At 37.9% G+C, this 17,379-nt stretch overlaps 1 protein-coding gene across 3 annotated transcripts in view; it reads right to left on the bottom strand.

Moving 5' to 3' along the window:
- The window catches only part of NSUN3 (NOP2/Sun RNA methyltransferase 3), a 48,353-nt gene that overhangs the window by 24,287 nt on the left and 6,687 nt on the right, over positions 1-17,379 (bottom strand). For all 3 annotated transcript variants that reach the window (XM_032477714.1, XM_006189302.3, XM_032477727.1), the window contains 3 exons: positions 13,401-13,744; positions 4,175-4,329; positions 3,302-3,423 (listed from right to left, as the gene is read on the bottom strand). In XM_032477714.1, the coding sequence (XP_032333605.1) occupies positions 3,302-3,423; positions 4,175-4,329; positions 13,401-13,744 (621 nt within the window). The remainder of the gene's footprint in view (positions 1-3,301; positions 3,424-4,174; positions 4,330-13,400; positions 13,745-17,379) is intronic.

Genomic DNA, 17,379 nt, shown 5'->3' with positions numbered 1-17,379 from the left:
AGGGAAATGTATTAAGTGGGGAAAAAATAAACAAAAACTAAAACCATGCTTTGGTTATGTAAAAGCAATACTAATCAAAATAAACTGTGTGAATTGCTTTACATTTATGCCTAATTACCATGCAGCTCAATAATGATTATGTCATTATTTTTGTCTGATTAACTTTACTATAAATTTAATATAAATTCTAAATACTCATCCCCTGTAATTTAGTGTTTTTGAACATTTATTTACTGACCCCCTTTTACATGCCAGACACCAAACTTCATACTGGAAATAAAAACAATAAGACAATCCCTGCTGTCATGGGGCTTACAGTCTTGAAGAGACAAGTACTAGGCAAATATCAAGTAGAGGAACTGACAATCAATGTGTCTGTAAATGAGGGTGGGGAATGAGGGGAATATCAATCCCAGTCCTAGTGAGTCAGGTAAGGCTTTACCAAGGAGATCTCAGAGCTGATTCTTGAAGAACCAGTAGAGTTAGCCAAGAGGAAGGGGAGAATGAGTTAGATGAAGAACTCAAGCAAAAGGAACAGGAAATGCACGGGCCTCAGAAACATAAGGCGAGTCTGAGAAACTGCTCAGTTGGAACACAGGGCAAGAGTCCTGAGACAGTGAAGCTAGTGAAGTAAGAAGGAACCACATTCAAAGGGGACTTGAATATCATACTAAGGAATTTTAAGTCTTAATGGTAATGGGGAACACTGCAGATTTCAGAAAGGAGAATAACATGATCGGATTTACATTTCAGGTCAGACTGGCTTTACTGTGGAGACTGGAGTACAGAGCTCACACTTGAAGACAAGCAGGGCAGGTCAGAAGCCAGCTGCAGTGCTTTAGGTGACAGATACTGGTGGCTTAGGTTACGTTATTAAGGATGAGAGAATTGTATGGACTTGAGAAATATGTAACAGGTGTAATTGAAACATCTTAGTGATTGACTGGATGTAAAAGGATTCGGAGGTGGATTTCTGACATAGGCAAGTGCATGATGCCATGGCAGTTGCTGAGATGGAGAAGAGAGGAAAAGACGCAGGTTGATGGGGTTTCTATCTGATTTTTTGTTGTTGATTTTGGCAGGGGTCAGGGACAGGAGAGCATTAGAAATTACACGTTTCCCTCTCAACAAGTTCTGTCTTATATATCTGAGGAGCTTCTAAGTGGAGATCTCTGATAGAGCATTGGATATACAGGTCTGAGGCTAAGAAGAAAGAGCTGAGCCTAGACACATAATTGGGAAACAGCATCATCTATCATTTGAAACCATCAGACAGAGAAGAGGGCCAACATCAGCAGCCTAAGGAAACCCAAAATTTATGGGATGACCTGATTAAGAGCAAATTAAGAAAATAAGTAGGAAGAAAACCAGGAAAGCATATGATGACAAAAATCAGGGAAGGGACTATTTTAAGGAACAAGCTATCAACAAAGTCAAGTGCAACAGAAAATGTAGACTGGTCATTTTAGAGTACAATTCAATAAACTATATCTACTAAAATGTTTGATCCTTAATTCCACTTTTGATATTTAATCAAAAAAAAAATGTGAGCATGTGTGTGCAATGAGACAAATTAAAGACCAGTTTGTAAAAGTAAAAAAGAATGTAAAAATCCAAAAATAGAGGGCTAAATAGGATATTAAGACTAATTCTATTGAATATTTCATGGAAATTGAAGAGAACAAAGTAGGTTTACCAGAAAAAGGCTTTAAAAAATATTAAGCACAAAAAGGAGCCAGTTTTAGAACAATGTATATACAATGACAGCAGCTATTTTTTTTAATGTATTTCCCTACGGATATATAATTGTAATAAAAGCCATAGAAAGAGTCTGGAAGAATATACCACAGACTTAAGACCAACAGTTAATGCTGCGAAGAAAGTTGATATTTAGCTGGGTCTGTGGTCATGGGGACCTTCTGCTTCATTTGTAGCTTCTGAACTTTTTACAATGAAAAATGTTGCCATTTAATAGTTGTATAATAAAGCACATTTAAAAAATGCTATTGAGAGATCAAGCAAAATTAAAATTGAAAAATAACCATTAGTTGATTTAATGGGTTTTTAGTAACTTTAATAAGTTTATGTTTGGAAGAATAAAGGGAACAGGAGATAGATTACAATGAATAGAGACAAAATGGGAGGAAAAGCAGTAGACAGAATATAAAATAGAAAGCTTGGCATAGAACAGAAAGAAGTGAAGGAAGGATTTTCATGGAATAGAAGAAAAATTATATTCTCAGGAAGCCTGGTTGCTTACAGCTTAAAAAAAAAAAAAAAAAAAAAACCAGAGATCACAATGCTAATAAGCCATCACAAGATTCAGTGTCTGTTATAAGGTGTGAGGTATAACAACAGCAAGGCCCAGGGGAGCAGGAGCGATTAACTGAACAGCCAGATCAAGAAAGTTCAGGTGAGAAAAAACACCTAGAGTTGGAGCTATGCGACGTCTCGTGTTTGAGAGCATTCCAGGCGGTGCTACCTGGAATCAGCAGTGTGTGCTGGTTACTGATCTGGTACAAGAAAAAGCCTACGTAGTAGTATTGGTTGTAGTGTGTGGGCAATGGCATGTGTTCATTGTTGTGCATCAGTCAGAAGTTGGAAGTAAAGCACATTGTCATCAGTGCATCAAAACTGTCACTCAACCTCATTCCACATGGACGAAGTTATGAGTGATCAGGCATCATTTAACTATATTTTAAATTGTCCGAAGAATTTTTGTTCAGCATTAAATAGGCAGGGATTAAGGGATCTCTTCTGAAACCAGGACAGGATGTCCCAAATGGCTCTGTTCTGAAGAAACCAACTACTTCTTGGTGGTCATGTCCTTCTAGAGATTTCTTAGAGGGGAGATACATGCTAACAAGGAACTACAGCATCTTCCTCATTCCAGAACAATGTGTCCATCATTTAAAAAAAAAATGCACCCTGGTCCGAAGTTACTCTTACAGGGGGGCTGCTCATATTCTGGTGAAAGAAGAGGGTGATGAACCCTAAGCTTGGGATGGTCCTGAGAAGCAAACGACTTTAAACAACAGTAAAATCACTGTGTCCTTTAAATGACAATGCACAGCAACACGAGATTTCATCCAGCGGGCAAGGCTGGGGGCAGAGGTGACATTACAACATGAGAGCTAAAAGGAAAAAGGTGGAGAATTGTCTGGGCGCAGACTTTGGAGGATTAATTATTGACACCTACACAGGAAACTCTCCATTCAGGGGCTTCTCTGTGTCATGTTTTGTCATGTCTACTTAAATTACACTAGAAACCAAAATAAACATTTGTATTAATAGCCCTCACCTTAAGAGTTCTATCTGTAGAACAGGCAAATTCCTCCTTTGGTTTATCCTACAGGCTGCCTTCTGAGGATCAGAAGAGAACAACCAACTTCGATCATTTGAACATGGAGCATCAACTAACACCTAGAGAGAAAAAGGACATATAATATAACTATACACTGAAAATATATCCTCAGACACAAAGTATATAGGGAAGATATGCAAATTGTGACAAAAAATAGCAAATAAATAAATATGGTTATTTTAAAACTGAAAATACAGAATGCCACGTTCTTTATGACATTTCTTAATACTTTATAGAAAAATTTCCTGTGCACTTTCAATGTTTGAGTTTTTTTTTTTTAAGTGAGGAGGGGATTTGAGAGGAGTAAAAGTCTACTAATGTCCACTAATATGTCATATTTTTGATGACTACAGCAAGAACTTTTACAATAGTTACTCATTTTAAACAGACGTTACTGTATTTCTGAATTCTCAGCATTTATTTTTAAGAACTAATAATTCAATTTCAGTTTACTGAAATGCTCTTTTTCTTCAACTGTCATACCCAGATATGAAACGTTACTGAATTAAAGCAATACAGTGCACGTGTTTGTGTACTGACCCAAACAATATCTGATCTTTCCCTGAGTATCTCTGAGGCACCTGGAAATAAAAACATTCCATAATCCCCAGTCCCAGCATCACTGCTTCCTTTGAAATGCTGACCATCAAAAGAAAACCGCTTCCATGCTCACTTTATCAACATTTCCCAGGGCACTGAGAAACTGTATCAGGCTGTGTCTGGAAGCATACTGGAAAACAACAGCAACAAAGCAACAGAACAGTGGTATCACTGGGAGTCCATCAGTCTGTCACAATGTAATAAAAGTACCTTGTCAAACGTTTCAGGCCAGGCATCTCCCATTTCTCTGCCATCCAATTCAGACACTTTAATTACATTTACCAACGGCTGTGGGATGAAGGATTCTAACGTCTCCCTCAGCCACCTCAATCTCAGAGTATCGTATTCGTTACAGTGAAGATAACCTAAATATAAAGGATTAAAAAGTTTTGAAATGAATATAATGGAACTGTTAAACTTCCAGTTTTGATCAAATACATTTCAGCAAGAAATTGGTTCATCGTAATTACACAGAAATAGGGCTCAGACGTAAACATTATGACTCCCATATGTTTAAAAACACACACGCACGCACACGCACACACACACACTTCATAAAACATTTAAGATAGTCATGCCTGCATAGCCTCTCCTAAGCTCTCACCATTCACTCATTCAAATTTAATTTTCACGGTGAAAACCTTCAGAGAAATATGGATTCCTAAAGATGTGCTATACAACCAATACCCCAGAGTTCTCTCTTGAAGTTCGTAAAGAGTAAATCATAAACTCTTAAGAGTAAATGATACATAAGTTCCTTCCAGAACAGAACACTTTCATTCTAAATAAAGGAAGGTGCATGGCATGTGGGGAAAAAGCATGTAAAGTGCTGTTGACTTTATGACGAGAAAGATCTGGGCTCAGATTATGAGCTGTGAGACTTTGAGGAAGGCACCTAGCTCTCTTCAGAGTCTTAGTTTCCTCACCTGTAAAATAAGGACTGTACCTAGTGAGGGGCATATCACTCCAAAAATGCTGCTTTGGCATATTGATTATTTTGAGTGAAAGATGTCTGAATAACAGCAGATACTGGAATGGCATTTGACCTTTTTTACTTCTTGAAAGCAGGAGATGAACTCCCATGTGAAAGATACCCTCCCTGTACCAGGAGGTAAGAAATATCCTTATCACCAGAGACAGGGAATCAAGACCAAGAGAAATGCGTACAGACTTTGTTCAAAATAACTCTTCCTTTCTTCTCCCCACATATTTCAGTTACTTGTCCACAACGGGCACTATTTATTCAACCTTGTATGTAAGCACTTAGGCCTAGCCACTTCTTCGGGTCTTCATTTTCCTGTGGCAACTCCCATGAACGCATAAAATTTTAAAGAATAACATTTGTATGCTTTATTCCTGTTACCCTGTCTTATGTCAGTCACAGCCAGAAGCCCTAAGAGGACAGGACAGAGGAGAAATTTTACTTCCCCTATGCTAGTACCTTACAAAGTAGTTGTTAAGATTAACTGTTACAAACTGTTACACCTTAAACTTATATAGTACTGTATGTCAATTATATCTCAATGAAACTGGAAGAAAAAAATGATTAACTGTGACACTTTAGTAACATATGCAGCATAATACTGTAAAAGTAGTAACAAATGTTAATAATAATTACTAACAATTCTTGAGTCCCTACTGAAGGCTAGGCATTGTTCTAAGACTTTACACATAGTAACACATTTAACCTTCACAAATCTGTGAGGTAGATAATTTTAATATTATTCTATTTTACTGATCAGGAAACTGAAGCCAAGACAGGTTAAGAAACTTGCCCAGGTTCACAGAACAAGAAACCCAGGTGCCTTAGTTCAAGAGCCCTAACTACTTCTAAGCACCATCTATGCTGTTTCTCAGTATAGCAGGCATTTAGCAAGTGGTTCTCTCCCTAATAAAACAGTTGTTTTGCCTTTCTTTACTTAAATATTTATTTATAAATATTTTAATATATTTATCACATAATAACATAAATTTCATATAATACATATTTAAATACAAGCATATTTAAAATGCCTAAAAGTATAAACAAAGAACATCAAAAATTACCTAAAACACACTGCCTTCAGATAAGCACAATTTAACATTTAAATAAATAAAAATACCCTATCTCCGTATGCCTATACCTGCATATAAAATGCATATAAATGGAGTTATATGTTTTTGTAGTGTCATTTTTTCCACTTTTTCTTCATCTACCCCCTTCCCAACTCCCCAAATACACCATCAAAAGGAACCTATACTATCAACCTGATAAACATATGCTATATAATTATCCACATACCCAAGATTATATTTACACACTTTTCTGTCCCTTACTCTTCACATATGCTAATACTTCAAAGGCAAGAGCACCAAGTTAATTGGTAGAGATATGTTTAAAGGCTGCTAAATAGTACATAGGATAAATGTCCTCCTTTACTCAACCATCACCAATTGTTGGGCATTCATTCTTGTTGTCAGTAAGGATAATAGTCAATAAGCATTTTCATAAAGGGGTCCTTCCGTAATGTGGTTTTATTATTACGGATGGTACCAGAGGAAAAGAGACTTTGGGGTAGGGGAATTTTTAGTTTTAGTAAACATTTCCCTGTCCCTCCACCAAACTCCCACAAGAAGTCAGTGTTACTATTAGTCTGACATGGTTTGTTATGCTATAATATAATCCTTGCTCTCTAACACAATTGAGCTGGTTTTCGTCTAGTCATTATTGGTTTTGCTTTTCTGTCAACTGCCTATTCTTCTTTGACCTTTTTTTCCCCAATTGCACTATTCATATTTTTTTTATTAACAGGTAAGACGTATTTTCATATTTTTAATATTAACTCTTTATCTGCGATCTGATTTGCAAATATGTTTCCTAAATTGCCTTCTGAATTTATTTGTAGTATTTTTTTAAATACATAAGTTTCATGATTTTTTTTTTTTTTTGCAGGGGGCAGTAATTAGGTTTACTTATTTATTTTTTTCATGGAGGTACTAGGGATTGAACCCAGGACCTCATGGATGCTAGGCATGCACTCCATCACTTGAACTATACCCTCCCCCTACAATTTTTTTGCATTCAATCATATCACTTTCATAATTTCTATGTTTTTTTGGTCTTATTTAAGGTCGTATTTTCAACCATTAGATTTACAGGTCTAATTCAACTAAACATTCACACAGGCCATATCTGGCATCATCTGACAGAGGACAGAAATCACATCTTGCCAAGAAGGCTTTAATGGAAATCTTTGCTGTGGTCCCCACAGGTGGTAATTCAGGTGTGAGAAGAGACTCACATCAGGCAGGTGCAGGAGTTGTCCTGGTATAAAACCCTCATGCCCCACAGGAGCCAATACTTCTTTTAACAACTCCACAGGCACAGCTGGCAGGGATCCCCACGGGGGACATGCCCAATTACAAGAGTCACTGCACTCAGGCCCAAAGCATGGCATCCCCATCAGCTCTCTAGAGTTTATTTATTCTTTTCCCCGGTGCACATACATTTTACCAATCAGGGTCATTTTTATCACAAGCAATGTTCCCTAGAAACAAAGTGGCAATTTCTGTCAGGTTACCAGGGAAACAAAGCTAGGGAACTAACTGAAGGTGAAATTCTAACGCAGAGTGGGAAAAATTTTTGTAAACTCTTTGCTCAGAAATGTGTGTGTATACATGCACACATCTATATATCTATACATATATTGCTTTTTCTCATTGTCACTCTACTGTTAAAAACTTTCAACGACTTCCCATCACCCATTAAATAAAGTTCAAACATCTAGCTTTATTTAATTCAAGGTCTGTAATGGCGAGACCTCAAGAGAATCTTTCAATTTTAGCCACCCTCTCCCAACTATTTCACCACAATACTCTGTGCCCCACCAAACCTGACTGACTAGACCATCTCTCAAACATAATTTGTACCCCTCCTGTAGCACTGACCATATTTCATGTCATCAGAGGCTGTCCATGTGCACTGCTTACCTTTGCTACTACCAGGGCTCCAGATTTCCGTATGGAAGGAGCTCAGGAGATGGCATCAATTTTGTTAGGGGGTAAGAGTAGAAAATCACCTTAAAGCTGCATTTGCACAGGTAGTACATTCTTTTTGATTTCATTTACATGTTTATTTCAGGTGGTTTTTGGAGAAGTCACTAATTCAGCTTATGCGTAGGTGTCTGAAAGCACTTGTCTTAGCCTGAAATCACTAGAAAACAGTCTAAAACAAAAGCTTACATCATGGAAGTGGTAAAATCCCAGGAAAGCAAGAGTGAGAGAAAAAGGAAGTAAATCATGCAAGGAGGGAGCACAGACATAAGAAGGTTCATAATCAAGCTGGCTACAGCTTTGCTCAGTCTCTCAGGATATGCCCAAAGTCTGACATTACTGAGCCTTGGAAGAAACTGGGGTTTCGTGGAATAGGGAGGAAGAGCAATCTACTAGCTTCTTCCTGTCTCCCATCTCTCAGTGGTTAGAGTCCATTCCAAGAGTTGATGACTCCCTGGTTTGTGTTATCTGGCCCCTCTGGGCAAGCAGTAAGGAAGCCAGAGTCCCTAGCCCTGATGCAGCAAACACTGCAGGTGTGGGACCTCTGCCTCCCTGCTGGCACCCATCCGGAGGCTCCTCAGTCTGTGGCAACAGCAGCATTAGCAGCAGACGACGGCAGGGTGGCATGAGCCTTTGCTAGGGTTTCCCCAGCCTGTTAATAACTCAAGTGGCTCAAGCGTTAAGGTGAAAGGTGGTAGGAAAAGTTAAGTCAAACACATCTGTGAGGTGTGTACACCAGGGGCAAGGCAGCCTCCGAAGGCACACCTTGTTACCACCTTACCTAACAGACACTAAGAGCCTCAAAGGAAAGAACTGTGTCTTAATTATCTTATATTCCACTTCTCTCTTTTTCTGGTTTAAATATTTTACATTCTGTTTCTTTTGGTGGTAACCCTAGAGATTTTAACATGCATATGTAAAAGAAAAATCTAAATTAAGTCAATCTTCACCATTTTTCCTAAAAGATGTAAGACTTTTATAACACTCCCTCCCAAATTAGATGGTATTTAGGATTTATAGGGGCTTACATTTTTTAACTGCATAAAATATTATCTTTGTCTTCTGTAGTCAATAACTGTTAGATTTTCCCCCATATAGTTCCACCTTCTTTGCTCTTCATTTCTTTTTGTAGCTTCTATTTTCCATCTAGGATGGCTCTCCTTTCTCCTTTAAAATTGTTGGTGACAAATTTATGCTCTTGCTCTCTCTTTGTCTAAAAAAATGCCCCTTTCACTTTCACTGCTCAGGGGTATTTTGGTGAATATATTTCTGGATGATAGTCATCTTTTCTTAGCACAAGGAAAACATCATTCCTCTAAATGCTAGTTCCCACTGTTACTCTCAAAGGTCAGTCCTCAGTCTCTTAGTCCTCTCTGACAGCAACTAGATGGTTTCTTTAAATTCAGTGTTCAGCAAACTTCACTACAATGGTCTATGTTGGTGTATTTGTGATTACAAAATTTCAGAGGGTACATCCACTCCTCCCCCACCACCAAAGTTGAGGACAGACAGTATTCCTTTCAGTCCCTCAGAGAGGACAATTTCTTCCTAGTTTGCCTAACATGGTAAAAATAGAATTCTGGAGTCTCAGCTTTACGTAACTTAGTCTCCTAGCGGATACTTTACTAGGGCAGGCTCTGGCTTCGCCTTTTATTCCCACATTTTCAAGAAGCTATGAAAATCAACGTGCAAATTTTTCAGGTGAAGTGGATGCTCTCAAGTGAAAAGCCTGCTTCAGTGCTCAATCTACATTCAAGGTTACCAAACTCTTAGATTTTGGCCACTGAGTATTTGGAGATCATTGATGCATTTAAAAAGATTTTGTTTTCCTTTAATATTATATCCTACTTTTTTTTGTTAATTTCAGCAGGATGGCTGGTTAAAATACCTACTTTGTCACAGCACAGGAAACAGAAGTCTTAGTTATTTCTACATCCTTCACAGCTCTAGACTCGCCATCCAATGCCTTGCACAGAATATGCACTCACTAAATGTGGCTGACCTGACAGGAAACACGGCATTATAATAAAGAATATTTAAATTGCTAAAACTGAAAATCAGGACAGCTTTTCATTAAATTGTAGCTTTAGTCAAGATTCTCAATTCAGCATTTTAAAATAACTCTCAGTTGAAATACAGCTTTATGCTATACTGTTGTTTGGTCTAGATGTAGATTTTATTTGAAAAAGTCTTAGATTGGTTAAACTTTTAAAAATGTGCAATATAAGGCATCACAATCCAAGTTTCATACATATACTAAGACTTACTACATTGAGGCAGAATTAATTTTATGCTTAAATTGTCCAAAATAAATCAATTTTTTTTTAATCTAAGTAGGAAAGGGGGTGAATTTAACAAATTCCTGAAAAAGTCACTGCTGCTTTTCAGGAATAGTATTTTGGAGTCTCAGCTTTATGTTTTATTTTTTTACTACCTGTTCCAAAATGGTCATGGCTTTTATTATTACCAAAAAGAAGGTGCACCTAATGCAGGGAGTTCTAGGAAGGCTTTTGGTGAAAGCTGATTTCTGAGTGAAAATCTGAAGAACAGAAAGGAATTAGCAGAGGAAGTGGAAGACGAAAGTGGTACCCGTAGGGTGTGCAAAAAACTTGAGATTTGAGGGAGCAGGCAGGAGGGCAAAATCAAGTCAGTAAAGAAAGGAGTCCTTCTAATCTTCCACCACCAAAGGCTAAGGAGATGTGAAAAGGGTATCAATGACAGCAAAGAGAATTTCATGCCTGGATAGATGTAGCCCTCAGCAAGAAAGTTGATCAAGCCACTCCATTAAGTTGGGTCATTCTTAATAAATTAATTTATTTATATGAAAGTTAATGCTTTTCTATTTAGAATCAGAATTGTTTGATCTTTTTTCTATCAACACCAAGACATTACAAATGCTATGCTGACAAAAACAGAACAAGGATAACAACAACAAATGGACAATCCCTCACTGTGCCAACAGGTGGGAGCAGCTGGACCAGAAGAGAAGTAGACTAATTTTAATCATCTGAAAATATAAGCTTTTCAATCATTCAAAGCTGTGAGCCTCTTGGCCCAGAATAAAGGCCAATACTGATCTAAAGAAATTTGGTGGATAAATGCATGTTTAGTGGAGTCCATCATTTTAAGTTTTGCTTATAAAAGCTTTTTTTTTTTTTTTTTTTTTTTTTTGCATGGCTTCTGCATTCCAAATTCAAGCACTGTAGCTAACCTAATTTGGGCTCTGAGCATCAGCATGAAGACATCTGTACTTCTTAGTAAGCCATTATCATTAGCCCTCCTTAGATGAAAGGCTGCTTTACTTGGAACACTGCCTGTGGTTCATTGCCCTTGATGTAAGAACAGAAAGATTCTTTTCCACTTCAGACTCCTAGAATATATCCCATTTGCCTCTGGATTCCTAATCTGGAATTTCCTTACCATAAGCACGTAAAATATTCATAGCCTACTAATGAGGATAATCTAGGATTAAAATGCCCTCTCCTCAAAATGGTATCCAAATTTGGCATTTCTCTTCCACCTTTCACAATACTAAAAATTTTACATTCAAAATTGATGTAACAAACAAAATAAGAGTACTGTCAATAAACACAGAGTGAAGGTAAAAGCAAATATTCCCTATAACCCGAGTCCATAAAATTTCATTTTCAGCTCCAATTATAAAAACAGTAAAATGTTACAAAATAATCTCTTTTGTTCTGATTTTTCACATAAAAAGTATAGCAAGATTCAGTAACAGAATTTAAACTGCAATTTGAAAATGCACAGTATGTTTTCACCTAAATATACAGTTAACTGATATGTGTGTGCCAATGCCTAGTACACTGGATTCACAGTTCTCATAAAAAATTTTGTAATCTATTTCAACAGGAATGCTCTCAAAGGAAGATATAAATTAGCAGTCTTCAAACTGGAACATGCATGCCCTGGGGATACATAACAACTTCCTAAGGGATGACTTGGATAACTGTAAAAGAATTTTCAGATCACTGACTTCCTCAAGGAGGAGAACATCTCGGTCAGGGCTTCTCCTTCCACAGTGGCTGGCCCTTCATCAACTTTACAAATGAGGAGCAAGCTTTCCACCATCTGGAATCTTATTACAACAAGTTGTGCCAGGGCACAGAAACCTCCAAAGCCCAAACAGAGGCATACAACACAGTGGTGCCTGGGCTGAGAAAGTGCATGAGTCTCCTAACTAGATGACACAGCCTTTTGTAACTGAGATGGTTTCCAATCCTTCGCCTTTATCAAAATCAAAACCAGACCTAAAGAGTGCTCACCTAGTAGATGATTAAAATACCCCTCAGTGAAAGAGATCTACATGATTCAGGGTTATAACTGAGGAGTTTAAAGAACTAGTGAGACTAATACAAGCCCCACCATTTCCATCTTTTTATCTAGGTGAACAGCATTTGCACTTACAAAAACAAAACCATCAAACACCAACCGGACGGAATTGACGCTGAACCCTGTCTCATCTAGCCATGAGTAATTTTCATCCAGGGAAACCAGAAATGATGTTTTAAAAGTCCCATTGTCTCATTAAAGAAAATAATTTACAATGAATGCATTACTTTTAACAAGTATTTATAAAAATGTATATTATATATATTTCATCATTTTTATACTACTACTAATAGTAATGATAAGTCATTTCAAAAGAACTTTTAAAATGTTAAGAATTGCACTGTCCAGTACTATATCCACTTGCCACATGAGGCTATGAGCACCTGAAACATGGCTAGTCCAAATTGAAATGTGCTATAAGTACAGAATGCACACCAATTTCAAAGATTTTGTAAGAAAATGAGAATGAAGAATATCTCATTAATAATTTTTCTTTTGATTACATGTTGAAATAATACTTTGGATTATTGGGTTACATGTATAATTAAAATTAATTTCACCTGTTTCTTCCTATTGCTACTGAGACTGCACAAAAATTTTAAATTTCATATGTACTTCATGTTACATTTCTGTTGGACAGAACTGCCTTAGAACTTAATGGTCCAATGATACAAAAAATGATTTTAAATGTTTATGTTTTTGTTGCATAGAAGTATGACAAAGATATCAATACAAGACTCTCAAGTGTAAAAGTAACAAAATAAAAAAAAAATCTTTGTCATTGGCTTATCAGGATTCACATTATCTTGATAGATCTGTGGTCACAAAACGTATTTTTGTTACAAATTTCCTGCTAGGATTAAGTAGCTGGGGAAAAAAAAAAAAGTTTTTTACACTATTTCCTTAGCTAAAATTTTCATTCCACACTGGCCTAGTTTTCAGGCTTTTAAAGTTTGCAAAGTCAATTTTACACTTCTCTCTGAACACTTTAAAAGTATTTTGTAACATATAGTTGTAACAAAAGCTGTCGATTATGGAAAGAAGAGCACATTACCTGGATAAGCACACTGCATTAGAGCCACAGATTTGCCTCCAGGGGCGGCACACAGATCCAGAACCTTCTCCCCGTCCCTCAGGTCCAGAGCCAGTACTGGGAGGAGAGAGGCGGCATTGAGGAGGTAGTATTTTTTAAGGTTTCCAAGCTGGTGTCTTTCCGAAGGCATCCTGTGAGGAGTTCTGCTAAGGTAACACTTCACTGATTTAGGATAGTAGGGTAAAGACTCTGGAAAGAGTGAATGATAGCCCTTCAGATGTAAATCCTTCTCTAGTTCAAAAGGAAAACTGAATCGGTTAAGAAGGACAGCATATTGCCAGCATGATGGAGATGTTAGTACACCCCTAGAGAGAAAAAGAAAAACAAAGGGATATTAATATTGTACAAAGCAATACTTTACATTACTAAGCGAGGGAATGTGGTCCCAGTTTTATACCTTCCTTACCTGGGATTTTGAGAGCCATATCAGTATTACTGACTTTTCCTTTTGCCTCAGGCTCCCATATGGCTCAACCCAACACTGTTATGGTTCTGTCTATATTTAAAACATTGATATTGTGTCCATTGTGTGTTTTCTCTTTTGTATCAATTTTGGTCACTAAAATAGTATTTATCTTGGTAATCGAGTTTTAGGAGCACCTTAAATTCTGCACCAGATAGGAATGCCTCACTTGCCCCAGTCTAGTCCCTCCCTGCAGATTATCTTGCCAAAAAAACATGGCCTGTCTTTGCATACTTCTAAATCCATCAAAATTGATCTTAGTCTACCACTTTTTGCACAAGAAAGAGTTTCTTAGAGACAAAATTTGAAACTTGAATCTATTAATATTGAAGGGAAAAGTACCATCATTAAATGGTGTTTAAAGGAGTAAGGGTTAAATTTTTCTTCTGACGAAGATAAAAGTATGGAAAGCTAACTACACTGAACCCTACAGTAACAGAGTTAATGAGGCAATCAGTGGCTCAGATGATACGAAACCAAGGATGGTTTAAAAATCACTTATGGATGGATGGTGCAGGCTCTCCACGCCCCATCCCCCAGCAGATCTAACTTCCTAACTTTTTATTCGGTCCAACAGTTAGATCTTTTGATGATCACAATATCACATCAATTGACAAATGATACATCAGGAAATAATTTATTTACCAGCTGACCTTTCTAGCTGAGTTATTTGGGAGCCTCATTAACCATGGTCAATTAAATAAATTCCAGCTGCTACTCACTCTGGTGTTGCCTGTGTGAGGAATGGCTGGATTGAAATGTAACACCTGTGACTCAAAGTGTGCCGTGTGAATTTCAATTGAGGCTAATACATGAAATTGCTTTCTCCTTTCGCTGCCTCTCACCGTGGTGGTGCATCATAGGAGCCTTGTGTTTCAGCTATACTGGAAGATGGCAATCTTTTTAAGAATGTGCTTCAAAAATTTTAACATGCATCAAGTATCTGTAAGACTGCTGGGCCCGACCTGGGGGTTTCAGGAGGTCTGGGGCGGAGCCTGAGAATCTGCATTTCTAGCAAGTTCTCTGAGGTGATATTGATGCTGCTGAGCCCCAGGACCACACTTTGGGAACCACTGCACTAAAATGGACCCAAAAGGGAAATCTATGAATGCCACTGTTGTGAATCTGACATCAGTCCATCCCAATCTTACCCTCCAAACTGGATGAAAATCTGTCCAGAATTTTGAGTCATGTAGCAAAAGGGAAATAATGTTCAGAAAACATAATTTAATTAATACAGACTGAAGTGGCTTGGCTTACATCGTGTGTCCATCCCTCAGCTAACAAAGGGTTGAACACTTTCAACACACTTTGGATACTTTCAATTGGTTAATATCTGACAAGGCAAATCTCCATTTTTTTTTTCCTACAGAATTTCCAAAGCTATTTTAGAATGTTTATTCTTTCAGATGAACATGAGAAACAGCTGGTCAGTTAAATATTTCATAAAATATTTATATAGACAGATTATAAATTTGACTAGGGTTAAAGTAAATGCACTAAATTTGGGGAGAATTAACATCTTTATTGTATTTACTCTTTCCAACCTTCACAATATGTTTCTCCCTTTATTCACATTTTCTTTCAGGTCCCTTAGTGAAAGGTTATTAATCTTGCATATTTCATTTAGCCTTACTGTATAAAAGGACGGTTAGTTTAGGAACACTACTGAGTCTTATACATTATCTAATATTAAATCTTGAAGGATGAGGAGAAATTAGCCATATGACGAAATGAGAAGGGAAGTTCCAGGGTCAAGGCTACAGCACTTGTGCAGGCCCAGAGGTATGATGGACAGTGCACTTGCAGAACTAAAAGTAGTCTAGTGTGACAGAAGATGATATGGGTTCAGCATAGGATAAAGTTTCAAAATTTTATCTTATAAATTGTAAATTCTTATTAATAAGAAGTCATGGAAAGATTCTAACGGGAAGAGCCTCATGAGATTTAAAAACATGTACCAATGGCACAGTAAGGCAGGAGTCTTCAGGAATTATTCTAGCTCATTTTTTAACAACTAGATAAAAGAAGGCCTTGCTCAGAACAAATACATTTTCTGATCCCCCATAACTGACTACTGAACCACCTAAATTTCCTGAAACAAGTTTTCTTTAGCCTTTAACAGCCTCAGCATCAATTGCTCTTTCTGCCTAGAATGACCTTTCCTCTCTCACCCTCTTGCAGCCTGGCTAGCTCTCCTACTTGCTGCTCAGGGGGCAGTTTAGGCTTTATCCCCCCAGGAAAGCCTTTCTATCTACCACCCACTCTCCCCACCCCACCTCACCCTGATAATATTAACAAAAATTACTGATCAGAAGCTTACAATATGCTTTTTGCATGCTTGCCTCATTTTACCATCACAACAACCATGAGGGGTGGCTATTATGTCCATTTTAGAGGTCAGGTTAACTGAAGCTTTCAGACTTGGCAACTTACTGCTTAAGCAGAAGTCCCTGATTCAAAATCCGCTGGCTTTAGAGCCTAAAAGGAGCGTGAGGCCCTGGTACAGTAGCACAAGTAGTATACAACAGGAAGGGGAAGAGAATTTCTACTCTGACCCTCACCTACTGCCAGTGGCCCCAGTCTCCCTGAAGTGGTCTATTGCCTCTAACAGTGGGAACAGCTTGACAAACTCAGCCCTTGAGGACCAGCTGCAGCAGGACCAACTCAAAGAAGTGACTGCTAAGGCTGCCCAGGTTGGTGCTTCCCAGCCCTGAGAAAGCAAAGCTGTGTATTAATGTGGATCTCAGCTCCCCCTGCATCCACCTGCCAGCAGCCTCCTCTCCCCCCAAACACACACACACACACACACACAGACCCCCCAGTGATTACACTGGTAGGATGATGTCCTGGTGCTGGTGGTCTAGTGGCTACTCACTTCAAAAGCTCTGACGGATGGGCCAGTAGCCCAGCAGACAGTGGAGGGAGTACACATGAAAAGGCTCAGGGAGACACTGGCCAGGCACCACATTCCGTATCTCCTCCCAAGATTCACGAGGAGGAGCCTGAAATGCTCCCCTTACTGGACTCCAAGGCCAGAAGTTCAAGTACACCAGCAGACAGCAGAACTGGGACCTCCAAGGTCAGTGACCTGCAAAGGTTTTGCTAGTATATCCACTGATACCATTTCGAAAAAACTATATACCCTCTGGAACATTTTAAGCTGAAATCAAAATCTTCCTCATATGTTTAAGGATGTAATTTCCAGCATACTGTAAAGATTGACATTTTAAGATATAAATTACACTGCTTTTTAAAATGTATCCAGTGGAACCTAAATACCAGACTAATTCTGAAACCCATCACTGTCCATTTAAAAATTCATGGACTGAGTCTTCTTGAACAGGTGGAAATTTTACTCTGTTCCTTTTCCTTTTATTTACATTATATTTCCTCATATAACTTTATCCTAATATATTTTTGTGCTTTTCATCCTTATTACCCTATTATATTTCTCTTTTTCTCTCCCACACACAT

Source organism: Camelus ferus, chromosome 1 (genome assembly GCF_009834535.1).
Source record: "Camelus ferus isolate YT-003-E chromosome 1, BCGSAC_Cfer_1.0, whole genome shotgun sequence".
NCBI classification, from domain to species: Eukaryota; Metazoa; Chordata; class Mammalia; order Artiodactyla; family Camelidae; genus Camelus; species Camelus ferus.
This window is presented reverse-complemented; position numbering and strand designations above follow the sequence as displayed.